General features: G+C 46.6%; 1 protein-coding gene across 3 annotated transcripts in view; it reads right to left on the bottom strand.

Moving 5' to 3' along the window:
- arfgef3 (ARFGEF family member 3) overlaps nucleotides 1–15,465 on the bottom strand; it is a 33,339-nt gene that overhangs the window by 6,535 nt on the left and 11,339 nt on the right. For 2 of the 3 annotated variants that reach the window (XM_020606656.1, XM_020606658.1), the window contains exons 13-36: nucleotides 15,266–15,398; nucleotides 14,497–15,086; nucleotides 13,321–13,673; nucleotides 11,722–11,888; nucleotides 11,339–11,504; nucleotides 10,930–11,037; nucleotides 9,466–9,681; nucleotides 8,728–8,838; nucleotides 7,939–8,089; nucleotides 7,481–7,795; nucleotides 6,490–6,623; nucleotides 5,922–6,067; nucleotides 5,354–5,533; nucleotides 5,050–5,191; nucleotides 4,744–4,866; nucleotides 4,529–4,632; nucleotides 4,175–4,319; nucleotides 3,891–4,019; nucleotides 3,626–3,802; nucleotides 2,855–2,969; nucleotides 2,346–2,448; nucleotides 1,601–1,732; nucleotides 1,217–1,347; nucleotides 657–665 (exon numbers count right to left, since the gene is read on the bottom strand). In XM_020606656.1, coding sequence (XP_020462312.1) covers nucleotides 657–665; nucleotides 1,217–1,347; nucleotides 1,601–1,732; nucleotides 2,346–2,448; nucleotides 2,855–2,969; nucleotides 3,626–3,802; nucleotides 3,891–4,019; nucleotides 4,175–4,319; nucleotides 4,529–4,632; nucleotides 4,744–4,866; nucleotides 5,050–5,191; nucleotides 5,354–5,533; nucleotides 5,922–6,067; nucleotides 6,490–6,623; nucleotides 7,481–7,795; nucleotides 7,939–8,089; nucleotides 8,728–8,838; nucleotides 9,466–9,681; nucleotides 10,930–11,037; nucleotides 11,339–11,504; nucleotides 11,722–11,888; nucleotides 13,321–13,673; nucleotides 14,497–15,086; nucleotides 15,266–15,398 — 4,080 coding nt within the window. The remainder of the gene's footprint in view (nucleotides 1–656; nucleotides 666–1,216; nucleotides 1,348–1,600; nucleotides 1,733–2,345; nucleotides 2,449–2,854; nucleotides 2,970–3,625; nucleotides 3,803–3,890; nucleotides 4,020–4,174; nucleotides 4,320–4,528; nucleotides 4,633–4,743; nucleotides 4,867–5,049; nucleotides 5,192–5,353; nucleotides 5,534–5,921; nucleotides 6,068–6,489; nucleotides 6,624–7,480; nucleotides 7,796–7,938; nucleotides 8,090–8,727; nucleotides 8,839–9,465; nucleotides 9,682–10,929; nucleotides 11,038–11,338; nucleotides 11,505–11,721; nucleotides 11,889–13,320; nucleotides 13,674–14,496; nucleotides 15,087–15,265; nucleotides 15,399–15,465) is intronic. The other variant, XM_020606657.1, reaches the window with a different exon arrangement.

The following is a 15,465-nucleotide window of genomic DNA, read 5'->3' as shown; positions in this document are numbered from 1 at the left end:
TGCTATGGACAGGAAGCTCCGTGTGACACACACTCAAGCACGCTACAACTGCGTACAACGAGCAATGTGTTGCACTACACAACATGCGGGTTCGAAGTGTCGATAGAGCTGCATGATGTGTCACATTTGTTTGGTTCAAGTGGGTTGACTCTGTATTAAACACATGAGGACTGTGCAGTCACAACAACAGGTCTTCTCCTGTTCTTAATGTGACAGATGTTGTTGGAACCGGTGTCATCAGTACAATGTCTCCAATTGGTCCTCTGATTAAAATGTACAGTACAAATGGGGATTCAGACCGGATGTTTTAGGCAACATGTTGGACTTACTCAGATTACCTCTTGTATGCAGCAGAACACAGTGAGACACCACTGCCACCACAGAGAAACTAAAACAGCAGTTTAATTTGGGGTTGAATGTCAAACTGTGGCTACAGCAAGTGAGGGCTGCTGCCAAGCTACAGGTATTTCATTGTGAAACTAATCTGATCTCATGAGATCATTCAACAAATCTGCCACACACTGTATAATGTCTCCACATTGTGCAGCTCTACAGGTGGATCAGTTCGTTTGACTATGAGATCATGCAGAATCACACAGTCATAATGTTTATATTTGACAACACAATGTCACTGATGTCACAGAAAACAGCCTTACCCAATTTTCCTGCAACAGAAAAACAAGCAGAGTTAGAGAGTTAACATTTCTGGGTTTTTTATTAAATTGCAGGTTGTTTTTGCAATTGTTTTCTTTCTTAATTTTTTTAATTACAAATTTTAATTAAAAATTACATCAACGCAAACAATCTCTAGGTAACTGAGAGAGGGAATATACTTCTGTACTCTACCCAGTGTTTCCATTTTAAAAAGTCTTCAAAACAGCTGTGAACTAAAGAGCTCACTGCAGAAATGGACCACGGAGAGAAGACAAGACATGATGCCTCACTGCGCGCTGGGTCAACACTCAGAGGGTCAACAGAGGTATACGTGTGGTGGGCCACTGTTGTAATGTTGGTTTCAAAGTACCGCACATTATAATCAACATACATGAACTGTTCATATCCTAAAACACCTCAGCCCAGCACCAGAACACACCCATGAGTCTTGCTGGTTAGAGCTTTGGTTAGAATCTTTTGGGGTCAGGAGCAGGGCCATGCAGTTTTAGTAAATGCATGTCAGTTAATAATCGTCAGACGTCTTTGTGAGTAGGTAGTGCACCTCTTCTGAGTGTGTCCGTTGGACTGCTGGTCAGACGGCAGCTCGATGATGACAACGCAGGACTGAGCGTGCTCAAAACCGTCCTTGTTGTTGGGCGTCTTTGGAGAGCACTGGGTGTCCAACATAAAGACCTGGATACAAGAGGACAGGTCAACAATCAAGCTCTCCTGTGCCACCTGAAGTTGTACTGACCTGCTACTGAAAATAGACAACAGAAATCGTTATCTAGCGCTTCACGGTTCAAGCATTCAGACCCCAGACAGGAGGCTGAATCAATGGCTGAGGCCAGCGATAATCAAACAGACAAAATGAACTCATCCTCCTCACTGCACAGCCTGCTTGGTAGCACATGTACTACACCTGTAATATTTTTTATTTTCTGACCTGCTGAGCCATAGCTTTGATCCTCCAGTACTCTGCCTCAGCTGACGGTGAGTGAGATGGCGCTGCCACCTTCACCTCACAGGCGTCTCCAGAGAAACTGTCTGAGCCGCTGTGAAAACACGCTAGAAGGTTCTACAGGGACACAGAGACAAAGGGAGGTCGAGGCTGACCTGCATCAGATAAACACCATAGGAAACAAATGTTCTACTTTGAGATTACATCTTATGCACTGTAGTCACTGTATGATTAAAAGCTAACTAAGACATTAGGAAACCTTCAAACGTGCAAAAGCAAACAACAGTGACGTTTTGGAACAGAAGCAGTGGAGACTTTTAGTTGCATGGTTGGAATAAACAATGTGGCCCTGGGTAGGTTTTCTTCAGTGCTGAAAACAGGAGGAAAGGCGCCTGTGTCATGTTCATACACTGATACAGCAGGCGGGTGATGATCAGCATCACCCCAAAATACCTCCCTAAAGCAGAGCACCTGACCAGCCCTACACTCACGGTGCACGTTGTACATGATGCAAGCCATTCTCTGTTACACTGTACAGTCTTCAGTAAAATGTTGAAAGCTGGTGAATCCATCGCCAAACTATGGCCAGCAGGTGAACAAACTGTTTTCCCTGTGACTCATTTAAAGTATTACACTTTAACAGAGGATATACGTTATATCAGAGCTGAACTGCATTGCACATGGTATTTGAATGCAATTATCTGAGTGTGTGTCTGTCTGCGTGTGTTACCTTGACAGGCTCTAACGTAGCAGAGAAGGCGTCCTGCAGAGCACAGCAGGCCAACCTCCACATTTCCTCTGTGAACACTGGACCCACTGTAACCAACACATACCTAGAGAAAGAGAACAATAAAAACAGTAGCGTAAAGAACGTTTACACAGAAACAAGACCAAAAAGGTGTGAATCTGTCTCTCAAAACCTCCTGGCTGCCTTTCCCTGTTTGTGGCACCGACCCTCAAACCTCAAACCCACTGGATCCTCCTAAAGACATGACGATTAAATAATGCCTCACACATACTGTGCCATACATCTGATGTTTAAAAAGAAAGTCCACTGTTTATCAGTGAGAACTCGTCATTGTCTGACTGTTCGTAGTGCAGGCACAGGCGTGCAGAGAGCAACAGCTAAGTGTAGCTGGCCACACAGAAAGAGACATTTCTGAACTTCAAATATTTTCACCTGTCTACATGAATTTCACGGTGGTGACAGGTGTATAACTGATAACTCTGTGTCATCACCTGATGCAGGAGCAGCCCACTCTGGAGATGGTCTCAGCAGGTTCAGACACACAGGCCACCAGCAGCTTGAACAGATCCTTCAGCATCAGGTTGATCAGAGACTCATACCCAATATCTGCAGGAACAAAACACACACACCACAACAACACAACGGTCTGTGAGCATGTGGAATCAAGGTAGAGTTGCTACAATTTCCATCCTGTCACAGATACCTTAAGGTAGAATTAACCTGCACGCTTTCTGTATATTCCACCAGACGTTTACACGTGGTTCATGTTAATGTTCTATTAGTCTCTTCAGTAGAAAGAATCTAACGCACCAACCAAATCTGCTTCACAAAGATGTTTCACATCATTAAAATGAGCAAAAACTATAGTGTGGAACGACAAAGCAGAGCCAACAGTGGTTCCAGGAGCTGACACATTCAAACTATTTGAGCTTCAGGGGGAGAGCACAATAAGGTACACCTCTTCTTTTAGTTGGTCGACTGTCAAGGCGATCAAACAACTACAAGCACTGAACTGGGGCAAACCTGAGGAGATGATGAAGGAGAGAGTGGTGCTTAAACTTTTAGAAATGCTTCTGTGATTGTTGTTCTTTCCTCAACAAGCATGACAAACTCCGGCGGCTACAGCGCCCTCGAGGAAGACATGAAACCCTTCCTGCTCCAGGTGAACAAACTGTGCTGTGTAGAAAATGGACACACACACACACACACACACACACACACACACACACACACACACACACACACACACAGCCGTCTGTCACCTGAGTGGATGAAACCGTTGACATGCTCCACCACCAGCTCGCATGACAGGCCGATGGCGTGTTTGAAGTTTGCCGCAGCCACATCCCAGTAGGAGTGGTCGCCATGGCTACGCTGCAGCCAGAGTGACATCACAGGAAGCAGCAGCTGGATGACGGAGAAAATGGCAAACCCTGGACCTGGATGGAGGAGACAGAGTTGTGTTCACGTTATCGTGGAAAAAGCGAGGGTTGTTCCACAGTTTCAGAGCGTGAGTCTGTGTGTTACCCGGTACGATGGTGACCTCTCTGAGCAGGGCGAAGAGCAGCTCCAGGGTGGGAGGCTGGTGCTGGCGAGGACAGTTTGACACAGCTTGTGTCAGCTGCTCCAGTAACAAAATCCACACCTGGATCAGACCTGCAGGACAGAGTACATCATGTAGCCGGGTTACAGAGAGAATGGGGTAGATATCAGAGGCAACTGGAGAAGAACAGCAGACACCGTGACAAACTGATGATAAAAGAAAGGAAGGAAGTAAAAGACAAGCAGAGAGCTGTTAGTCTGGCCTTTACCTGTGTTGTCATCAAACTCCTGCAGCACACATTCGATCCCATCCTCACTACTCATTGAGCGTTCCTGCGATCTCATCGGCAGGCTGGCGAGCCGTGCCCCCAGGAACACTGGCTTGGATTGCATCTTGTAGATCTTTGCCAACAACTGTCAAACACAACATGGCTTCATTCAGTCACAGGGAAAAAGCAAATAACTACAAATATGCTTCTGCTATCTAACGTGTTGTTCTGTCACTCACTGGGACTGTCTCCAGGAGAAAATGTGTTAAGATACAAACAATCCCTGACCAGGACCTTTTAATGCTTAATTTGGAACTCGGTGTAAATGCCCAGTGTGAACAACAGGGCGCCGACCTGTGAACATTTGCGGAGGTAGTCCAGAGCAGGTAAGCAGAGATCAGTGGAGCTGTAACCCGACACAAGGACACAGTCTCCGATCTCCTTATAGTCCACCTCTCCTACACGCAGCCAGACAGTCGCACAGAAAACAGTTAGGTACGCATTTTGATACGAAAAGTCTAAAAGTAATGTCTCAAACTGAACAGCCGGCATGTACAAGTGTGACTTACCCAAGCCTTTGACGAACTTCATGAGGCACATGATGTAGTCAGTGGCAGCATTTGCAAAGACCTGGATGTTGTCAGTGTTGATGAAAGCCTCAAAGACATCAAACACCGGAGCCTGGGACTTCCCTGGAGCAGAGGTGGGAAGGAAAAGGGAGGAAGGAAGGATTAACAAGAGAAAGAAAGGATGGCGGATGGCAGGAAGCCATCAAAAATAGATGAAGAAGAAATCCATTTAAAAGGGGACAAAAAGACACGACAGGAAAGTCAAATCACAACAGATCCTTGTGGAGTGGACAGCGTGAGATGTACCCATGGAGTACTCTCCCAGCAGGTAGTCTTTGGTGTCGGTCTTGCTGCCGTGGACGGTCCTCAGAGCGCTGAACAGAGGCCTCCATCCTGACAGGATCTGCGGAGAGCACATCTCCACCAGCTCACCTATCGATGTTATCACCTGTAGGAAGGCACCACAACGACTCCTCACACACTGGGTGGTGGAACAAAGCTGACTCGTGTAAAACTTTAGGGATTCATGCACTGATGCAACTGATTGATGTTCAAATGTGGCACATCAAACAGATGTCCTGCATGTGCTGGACATGTGCTCTCACATCACCTGGTCCTGTACGTCCTCGTCACAGAGTTCCAGCTGCATGATGTGCTCGAAGGGCCTGAACAGCGCCTCGTTAAAGTGGAAGTGCGGGAGCTCCGCCCAGCTAATCAGCACCTCTGTCAGAACATCGTGGATGAAGGAAACGGCCTTCTGGGATACGTGACGCTCTTTGTGACACGCTGCCTGGAAGTAGAACAAAGACTTAATGTGTTTGTCTGAGCCTCAGCTCTTTACACTGATGACATTTATTTACATCCATTTTATAAAAAGGACTACGGTGTGTGTTTGTTCATGGTGCAGAATCTGTAATACACGCTCAATACACGCCGGTTATTAGGTACGCCTACTGCAGCTAAACCTGCGTCAGTCTAATCCAGCAGCCCTGCAACAAATCCTTCCTCATGAGGTCCCGTTTTGGTGAAACCATCTTAGAGAGGAGTCCAATCAAAATCATTTTAGATGTAGTTCATCCTGCTGTTAAAATGTACGGCATTATACAGGTGTTTCTATTATTCTGTCCACCGTATTTAGATGAATGAGTCTCTGTGTGACAGAAGTTGCAGCGCTCTACCTCAACCAGGTGTGGCGCCACCACGCTCCAGGCCCTCATCATGTGGAGGAGAGGCCGGTTCTTGTTCCTGACGATCCTCAGCATGGCCTCGCCCAGACGGAACAGGTGAAGAGCGCTGCGCCGGTCCAGCGTCGACTTGGCCTCTCCTACACAGAGGACAAAACTGTGATTGTTTAGGAGGAAGGTGTGTTGCAATGAGTCATTTCAATATACTGACCAAGTTTACTCATGGTACCATGACACAACGCTTCCACTCAGTTTGGTCTTCATGCTGCTCTTCTCTTTAACCAACAGAATGTGTTTTTACATTTTTTAAACAAAAATAAAGCTGCACCTTTCTCCCTAGCTGATGTCCAACATCTCAAACCTTAACGTTATAGCTTAATATATTTATATTCTACTATAAATAACAACGTCATCAGGAAACATGATGCTCTGACAAATAGTTCATCTCAACATGCTTTGAAAATTGTGTTAAAGGTGAAGATTAAGGTTGTTAGCAGATAGAAATTAGTGTATTCACTGAAGCGGCGAAGGTGTGTGTGTGTGTGTGTGTTTGTGTGTGTACCTGGCATGGCCAGTGAATAGTCTCCAGTCTCAGTAACAGAGTCAAACAGCTGAGATTGAGAAGCTTTCCTGAGCTGCTGCAAGAAGCCGACCAGACCCACCAGGTTCAGTTTGGTAGCTGCTTCCTCAAACAACCTGAAACACCAACAGACTGGACTTTATGCTGGACTTTATGCTCCTTCATGTTTCCTCAATCCCTCTCTCCTTGCATTTTTGTCAGCGTAACTACAGTTAGGCTGGAAAAGAAGCAAGTGAGGGAAATGTAGATGTACACACGAGACTTGAGATGAACCCACTGACTTACATTCACTTCAGGGAGACTTATCCTAACCTCAAACATCACCATTACTCGCCCACCCCTGCCTTAAACCATGTCATCACTAAAAGTCGCCACAGTGTGAGTGTGTAAACAGGTTTCAGTCCCTGCAACATGCTGGAGTCTGAAAATGTCCTCACAACAATGGAATTAAACAAATGTTGGTTCACACAGTGTTATAAAGACATGTAGACACACAAACAAAATGCTTCACTGCAGTTGTGAACATCTGGAATAACGACTCACAATCACCTACAAAGACCTAAACAGTAACTCGTGGATTCTCGGCCACACAAGTATAGAAAGAAAAGGCCATATGCACGCACGCACAGGGAACTCTGCTGCCCTCTGGTGGCTGTTTTGACTCACAACCACAGCACCGAGGAAGCAACTGAGTTTCTTGGATACACAAACTGAACGCCCCATGCAGCTGTGGAGGCAAGTCCCACATGCTAAGCAATCTTTTTATTATACACCAAAAGTTGTTTTCATTACTGATTATTCTAACATTCAATAATTCCCATTGCCTGGTTTAGTCAAATGTCAAAAAAGTGTCTGACAAATGTAAAAAAAGGCTTCAAAGTAACATCCTAAAATCAGGAAATCAAATTTACAATCATATAAAGAGACCTGATGACAGGTGTTGGTATTTGAGAGCTAGTTTTGTGATTATTACCTGTCAGCCTGCGTTGACAGTGTGCACACGGCCTTGGCGGCGCTGGTCCCCGTCATCAGGCTGCCGCTCTTCAGGTCTGGACCTCGGCCTCCTCTGCTGCTCTCCCTCAGCAGCTCCTGGATGGACAGAGGCTGGATGACCGGCTGGCTCAGGCCCAGCTCTGAGGCTTCGGGGCTAGGCTCACAGCTCATCTCCAGCCCCAGGTCGACGCCAGCTGCCAGCTGGCTCTGCTGCGTGATGGTGGTCAAAGAGGATGGCTGTGAGGAGCCGTCACTGAAATGGGTGTGCTCCAGTGAACTGATGTACTCGGTCACCCTGAGAGAGAGAACGTGAGGGGATAGAAGAACAAAAAAAAGGAGGAGGTGAGATAGAAGAGAAAAATATGTAGTATGAATCTAAGTAGTTACTTCTAAAACTGCAGTATGCGCACGTGTGTGTGTGTGTGTGTGTGTGTGTACCTGAAGACATGTGGCCAGCAGTCATGGTTGTGGCTGCCCATCTCCAGGCCCACATTCAGGATGGCGTCCATACACAACACGTGAGCCGTATGTAGACGGACTCCCTGAGGTCGTCCCATCTGCTCCAGACGCTGCTCAACGCGCTGCTTCACTGGAGACAGACACACATCCAGGAATTTGACACAAACACAAGGAAACACAGTTGAAGGACAACAGATGTTTAAAGATCTAGGAGAATAAAATAGTCAACATTAACCGATTTCCAGCAAAACACAGAGTGTATGTAATGAAGGTTCAGCTTGTACAATAATGAGAATCAATGGGCTTGAAATTTGTGAGTCTAATGTCAATGTTGTCAACAACACTGGGGTTAAGAAAACTGAAGATGTGGCTGCAGTTCCCCAAGGCTGCCAGTAGATGTCAGTAAAGGAGCGTTTCTTACTGATGGCACCGTCAGCCTCCGCTCACAGCATCTAGATCAGGGTCTCCACAAGCATTAACGACACCAGTGCAGCCTTATTCAGTGAAAGGTGCCATCAATCAAAGTTCCTTTTTTTATTTATCTGTATAATGTTAATTTAAAAAAATCACCCTGTCCTGCTTTTTTGGCTCTTGATCTTTTGTGCAAAGCCAGTGCTGTCAACTTCAAACAGTTTTTTTGTGTGCACGTGTTATCAGTGTATGAATGTTCTACTGGCTGGTCTTGCAACATGCCTCCTCATCACTATCACACAGGTGCCAAGGTTTAATTTGAATGGACAGAAAAGAAACAATACATGCTCTCTGTACCTTGTGTGATGGCGTCTCCCGTCTCTGCCGCCTCCTTTTCCTCCTTCTCTTCCTGCACACAGGAGGCTGCAGCCATCTGGGCTAAAGCTGACGCACAGTTGGCTGCAACACCTGACACACACACACACACACACACACACAGTGTGAAGCTTCATTCATTCTCTCATGCTAAACATATCATCACTGCACAATGAAAATACCACCTTTACTCTTGGTTCTCGTCCAAACTTGGCTCTTTTACAGATGCAAATACACCGTCTGGGCTTACTAGTCCTTTGCATGGATTTAAATTTAAACTGGCAGCACCATGCCTCCCCACATACTGTTGATCTTGGACACCGTGTGCTCATTTATATTCATTATGTGAGCCAGAGGCAGCTGGCCGTGCAGTTGTTTCACTAACTGTTAAGAACTGATACATTATGGCTTCTGAAATTGGCCGATGATAAAATTCTCTAAAATTTGCATTTGTATGAAAACCTAACGTAACCCCGTGTTGACCTGGGGCTGCTCAGCGAGCTCTAGTTGTTACTGGGCAGCTGATGCTTCATAACTGTGAGAGTGAGAGTCTGCACCAGCAGTGACCTCATATTCTTTCATTATTCCTAAATGGAAACATGGCTACAGAGAATGTATGGACCATCTTATAATTTTAGGTGCCATCTTGCTACATTAATTAAAAGCACTAGCTGATGATTCTTCTTATCAATACAAACACCGGTGACACGTTTCTCCCACCCAGGGCACAGCTGAGCGCAGCAGCCTTGCGTAGGCCATCTAGACTCAGACAGATGGTATCTCTCTCCCTCTGGCTCTGCTCCTTAACCCCCTCTGCTCCCAGGATGAAGGCCAGGCCCTTGGAGCTCCCTGCCATGCGCCCCGTCAGCGGTGCAGACAGCACGTCAATCAGGTTCTTCCACACACCAGTAAGGATGAAGCGGGAGAACACAGCTCCTGTTATACACACACAGGCCCATCAGTTTAGACAGAGGGAAAATCAGCTGGAATGCCACTCGCCTGGAGGAAAACAATAGGTTCAAGCTGAAGTAGCTGATGCCAGGAAACAACAGGATGCTGTGCAAAAGTGATAAAATGGAGCAGAACAGACACAAATGACATTAAGATGGTACCAACAAAGCCCGACAGCCTCAGTCTGTTACTGAGTGTTTACACAGCGAGTGGCTCCAGTAACTGATGATGCTGACATCCTCCTCATGAGGAGTTGACTCAGCGACTCAGTGGCGGTTACCATGGCAACTCTGGCCAATCCTTTGTGCTCCAGGGGGATGCAGCAGTAGCACAGGTGGTCACTGGCTCATTTCCTCCATCATTGTCAGTGTCTGCTCTCTCTGTCTTTCCTCCTGACCTTTTACCTGTCATCCTCTTTTCTTCCTCACTGCAGCCGAACAGTCAGAAACATTAACCTACTGTAGTTGTACACAGCCACTTAGTGAAGATCTGATAAGACTGAATCTAAAGTTTAATTAAAACATGTTGAACATTTTATGTATTGTTTTATGCTTTCACTTATTTTGTGTGATCATGACAAAAGGATTAGCTCCAGCTGTAAGGTCCTTAGGATGTTAATATACTGTACTTTCAGGACTATAAGCCGCTACTTTTGTCGCTTCATGCACACACCCTCATCATGGACAACACACGACAAAATGCATATGATGCTGCTTCAAGTTGCAGGTGATCGATCTAGCTGTCGAAATATCTCATGTTACAACGTGGACACCTGCGGCTATGTACAACATGTCTTTTAGTCTTACATTTACTGGGTGCGGCTTAAGCCCGGTGCAGGAAGCAGTTACAAATGTTCTCTGTTAGAGACCCACAGTTCAGAAGGATATAATACACCCACATATTCATCCACAGCTGGTCTATGGCCTCGCTCACCTGTGTCCTCTAATTTTCAGAGAATCACAAACAGACTGGAGCATCTGACCAGGCAGCGCGGCTCTGGGATGCTGTCGGTGGAGCTTTTTCATCTGGTTAACACAGCAGCTTTTACCAAAACTCCTCAGCTCAGGAAAAATCTTTTTCACCTGTAGTAAAACTGCCACCGCTGACTGAGGAGAAGAACTAGACTTCACTTTCTCAACATTAGTCTTTCCACAGGTTCAGGGGGAAAAAGGCAGCCCTTCAGAACTCTGAGGCTTTGGGCTAATTACAGCTTGATGATGATGAACTACTGACCTGCCATCACAGTGTCACTGCCTGCCTTGTCACAGCTGAGCGGTGACTGGCTGGACGCCTTCCTGATCAGCTGGCCTCCAATTGCACTGCTGCCCAGACCGTCAATATCTAAGAGAGAGGGGGCGATAAACACAGAAACAGTGTGTTCTTAATTGACATGTCCACCACAGTTTGCTCACCTGATAATAGTCTAATCTGATATTAGGCTCTGTGCTATAAGCATGGATGTGTAAATGCCTGTAATTTTGTACAATTAATAATGTGAACAGTCCTAGTTTTACTTATACTTTCTCTCTCAACAATTTGCTTCTGCATTAAAAAATTATGTTGCACTGAAGCCAACATGACAGCACCAACCTCTGAATGAACACAAAGATGCAGTGAGAATACCTCACATGTGTGTGTTTACCTGTCAGCATGGTGATGAGCGCCAGTGCATGATCCTCCGGTGAGCCCCAGTAGCCAGCCTCTGCCAGCAGGTTGCGCTCTAACACCTGGTGGTAGAGCTCTTCTATCCAGGCCTGAGACAGAACCACGAGGACTCCGCTGCTCTGGATGAGACGCACAAACTCCTTCTACACAACAGTAAAACGTGCACACACACACACACACACACACACACACACACACACACACACACACACACGCTTCTTCAGTAGAGTAGAATGACTTAGCAGTGTGGGTTATACACTGACAGAGAGAAAAGGCTGTGTTGTAGGGATGTTTTTTAGTCCCTGAGCATCTGTCGGGAACGCCCCTGGTAACTGATCTCACTGAGGACAAGATGCTCACCAGGCTGAGGACGGGAGCGAGCGCTCGCCGTTTGTAGTAGTCACAGCAGCAGAGTTTGAGATTGAGCAGCAGAGCGTAGTAGGACACCAGGTAAAGACCGTCTGCATTCATCAGAGACTGACAGCTGAGGGTGTCACCTGTCTCAAACCCTGGAGAGTGAATCCCACCTGGAGAGAGAGGAGGCATCAGCGACATGCAACAGGTCTGTACTGGGCTTCACCAACACTGACATCATCTGTGGGGATTCTAGAGGCAAGAATCGTAAAAAGTTGATGAGGAAAAATAAGGTGAGTGAGGGTGGGAGAGTCAGTGAGAGAGGAGGAGGAGGAAGGAAGTGATGAGAGAGGGAGCTAGAGAAATAGAGAAAGGGTGAAAGAGGGAAAAGAAAGGGAGGTGAGACAGGAGACGGAGGGCAAAACGGAGAGGGTGACACTGAGGGAGTGAGGGAGATTTTGTCAGGGTGAGAGAAAGGGAGGAAGTGTTGGACAGAGAAGAGGAGGGCGGTAGGAGGAAGACAAGAAGAGAGGAGGATGGAAAGCAAGAAGAGGGTGAAACGTAGAGGTAGAGAGAGGAGAGAGGAGATGGAAAGGTGAGAGCAGATAGTGAGATATAATCCTTCAGCTGCAGAGTCAAGCGTCTGAATCGGTCACGCTGGGGATTTACAGCCGCGACCAAACTCATTAGGTCAGTTAACCGTACAGTTTCATTGGATCCGTTATTTTGCTCTGCTGATGTAAAAACTCCCAGCAGACTTACTGTTTTTACTGAGGCATTATGGGTCAAGCATCAGAGGCAAACTGTTTTATGAGCCAGTTACTGCTCTAAAGCGATGAACTGAATATGAAGTATCATCCAAACTAAGTTTAAATTTGATCCTACTGCTCTCGTCCCAAACTGATCCACAATCTGAAAGTGAACTGAAGTGAAGCTTCAGATGGCAACGAGCTGCACTTGTTCTTTGTTGGGATGTTTGACTGAAAGGCACCTTGGGAACTGTAGTTCACTTTTACATCTGTATGCCAAATGCCTGTATGCCTCCATTTTCACTTTAAGTATCAGATTTAAAAAACTTTCACACAACATCACACACTTCACCCAGAATGAATGAGGAGTCTAATGAGTTATGCAGACACACAAACAGGCTCGTGGCTACTATAAACAGAATCAGAGCAGCTATAATCCAGTGTGCAGATAATAACTTGATTCATCCATCACTTAGTTTATTGTGCAGATTCTGCATGCTGGACTTGTGAACGCTCAATTTAACAAAGAACTTCTGAATTTGCATAAATAGATGGACTCATTTATTTCAGTTTAATCCCTTTAGTGCTTACTGGCAGTAAGATGCTTTCATTTTATTTTATTTTTCACTCTATCTGCACTATATTACTGAATATCCCCAGTGTCCTTACAGATTTTATTTTAGTTTGGGACCAACAGCAGAGACTTTGCTGCTTGGAAGAGGCTGCTGCACAGATCGCATCACCCTCAGCAAAGGTCCTGTGTTTGTTGAGCGAACACTCATGCGATCATTGAGTCTCTTCCCAGTTTTCAAACAGGGCAAGGATTCAAGTCACATCAACACACAACTCTACCCACCAGTCTGTAGTCCAGAGCAGAAGGTGGAGGAGAAGTTCTGCAGGGACAAGTCCACCTCCGCGGCAGTGGCCAATCCCAGCAGCCGGGGCAGCAGCGCCGCCAGCGCCTGCACGAACAGCCTGGCGCTCTGCTGGTCAGCCTCCTGGTTGCGTAGTAGTTTGAGCGACAGGGCGGCGGTGCGCAGGGAGCGGTGGCCAGGGCAGTCACGAGGCGTCTGCTGCTCCTCATCAGCCAGAGAAACGTTATCAGAGCCCATGTCAGACACGTCAGAGCGCCCAGAGTCTTTCTCAGCCGCCATGGAGTACTGATCACATGAGTCGAACTCTGTGCGTGACAGCTCCTGCTCCTCCATGCTGGTGGACAAACAGGAGCCATTAGACAATCTCTGTTGTTGAATGTTTTAAGACATACTGTGGGATTTTAGACTTTCCAGGCAGCTAGTTATAAAGGTTATAAAGCTAAGTTATAACATGATGTTGATTCATGATTCACTTAATAGTCATGAAATCGCTGTGTGGCCACTGTCATCAACACATAGCAGCACTTCTCCAGTATGATGGATTACCGACCTAAAGCAGCTTTCAAACCTCTAAGTTAGTTTTCTTTGTGTTTGCAAATGAATGAAAACCAATAACTGTTTGGAAGAAATGAAATGAATCTAAAAAGCAGTGGCATGTTTGGGAAAATGACCAGCAGACCAGAAACCTGTAAGACATTATAGGACATATCATCGTGCAACTGTGCTGCATAACTATCAGTTTTCAGAACTCTGGATCACATCCAGTGACATATTTAATGTCTGCTGTCAACATTTCCATCCATCTCACTACATAAAGAACATGCACCTTCCTGCGGTGACGATGAAAGGTGGCACTAGATGTAAATCACGAGGTACAGAACCATGTGATATGAATGTAAATCGGAGGATACTGAGCTGCATCTTCATATTTCCACTGAGTCAAAAAATGATAAACAGTGACATAAGACAATGAGGAGTGGGGGAATTCTGCATCGCTGTCTGGATAAAAACTTGATGGCAACAAAGAAAGAAACGTGGCTTAAAGGACAGAACATTGAAGGTTATTCAAGCTTAACCTGGAGGGTGAATATTAATATTTGTCTTTGGCCGTTCATACACCCACCCACCCACACACACACACACACACACACACACACCTGAAGTTACTTTCACTGTATCGTGACCCTGCTCCGTGATGAGACCTGGTCCTGGACTCCACGGACAGGAAGTTGGTGATGTCAGGGTAGACGAGGGCATGACTCCGCTGGACCACATCTGGAGGGACCGCACCTCCTTTCTCTCCCACTCCTCCTCCCGTTCTCTCTCTCTCTCCTCTTCCCTTATTTCCCCCCGCACCTCCTCCCTCCTCCCTCTGGCTCCCCTGGTCCGGCTCAAGGCTCAGCTCAGGTTTGTCTCCTTGCAGGCCATGACAGGATGAGGGCGAGGAGAGGCGTGCATCCTCCCCACACTCCTCATAAGCAGTGTGGCTCAGACCCAGGTCCCCCACCTCCAGATCCAGGGTGGTTTGGCCTGTTTCAGTGGTGATGCTGATGCTTATGTCAGGGCTGCGCTCAGTGACCCCGGCAGTGGCCATGTTGGAGGAAGAAGAGCTGGGGTCCCACGCAGCCTGCTCAGAGGACAGGATGTGTCTCTGCCACCTGAAGTCGGCCTCGTTGATCTCCATAGACTCACGTGTCGATTCCGTCCCGTCTTTCAGATCGTCCAGTCGCCTGAGGAGAAGCCGAGCCTGTGAAACACAGCCGCTACGTTACTGTTTCTTACCAGCATCTGCTTTAGATCCTTTCTGTTAATAAAAGGACTGGTTCACTTGTCTTTCACCAGCCCTACAGCTTCATTTCATCAATGTGTTTGAAGTGCATTATTAAAACCAGGAGTGTGTAGCAGATATATGTCTCAGCAGCGTACCTGCTCAGGTTGGATGCTGCGGCCCTGCGACAGTTCATCCAGTGCCCCGAGGAGAGCACAGGCACAGGACACAGAGGAGTAACATGCCTCGATGCCTCCCTTCATACACGCCTCTGTCATCCCGTCCATCACTCTGCCAGAGGAAGCACAAACATGACCTATGCTCCATTTTGTCAGGTTGTGGGTGTCAAATTAATTAG

This window comes from Monopterus albus, unplaced genomic scaffold (genome assembly GCF_001952655.1).
Source record: "Monopterus albus unplaced genomic scaffold, M_albus_1.0 scaffold80.1, whole genome shotgun sequence".
NCBI lineage: Eukaryota > Metazoa > Chordata > Actinopteri > Synbranchiformes > Synbranchidae > Monopterus > Monopterus albus.
This window is presented reverse-complemented; position numbering and strand designations above follow the sequence as displayed.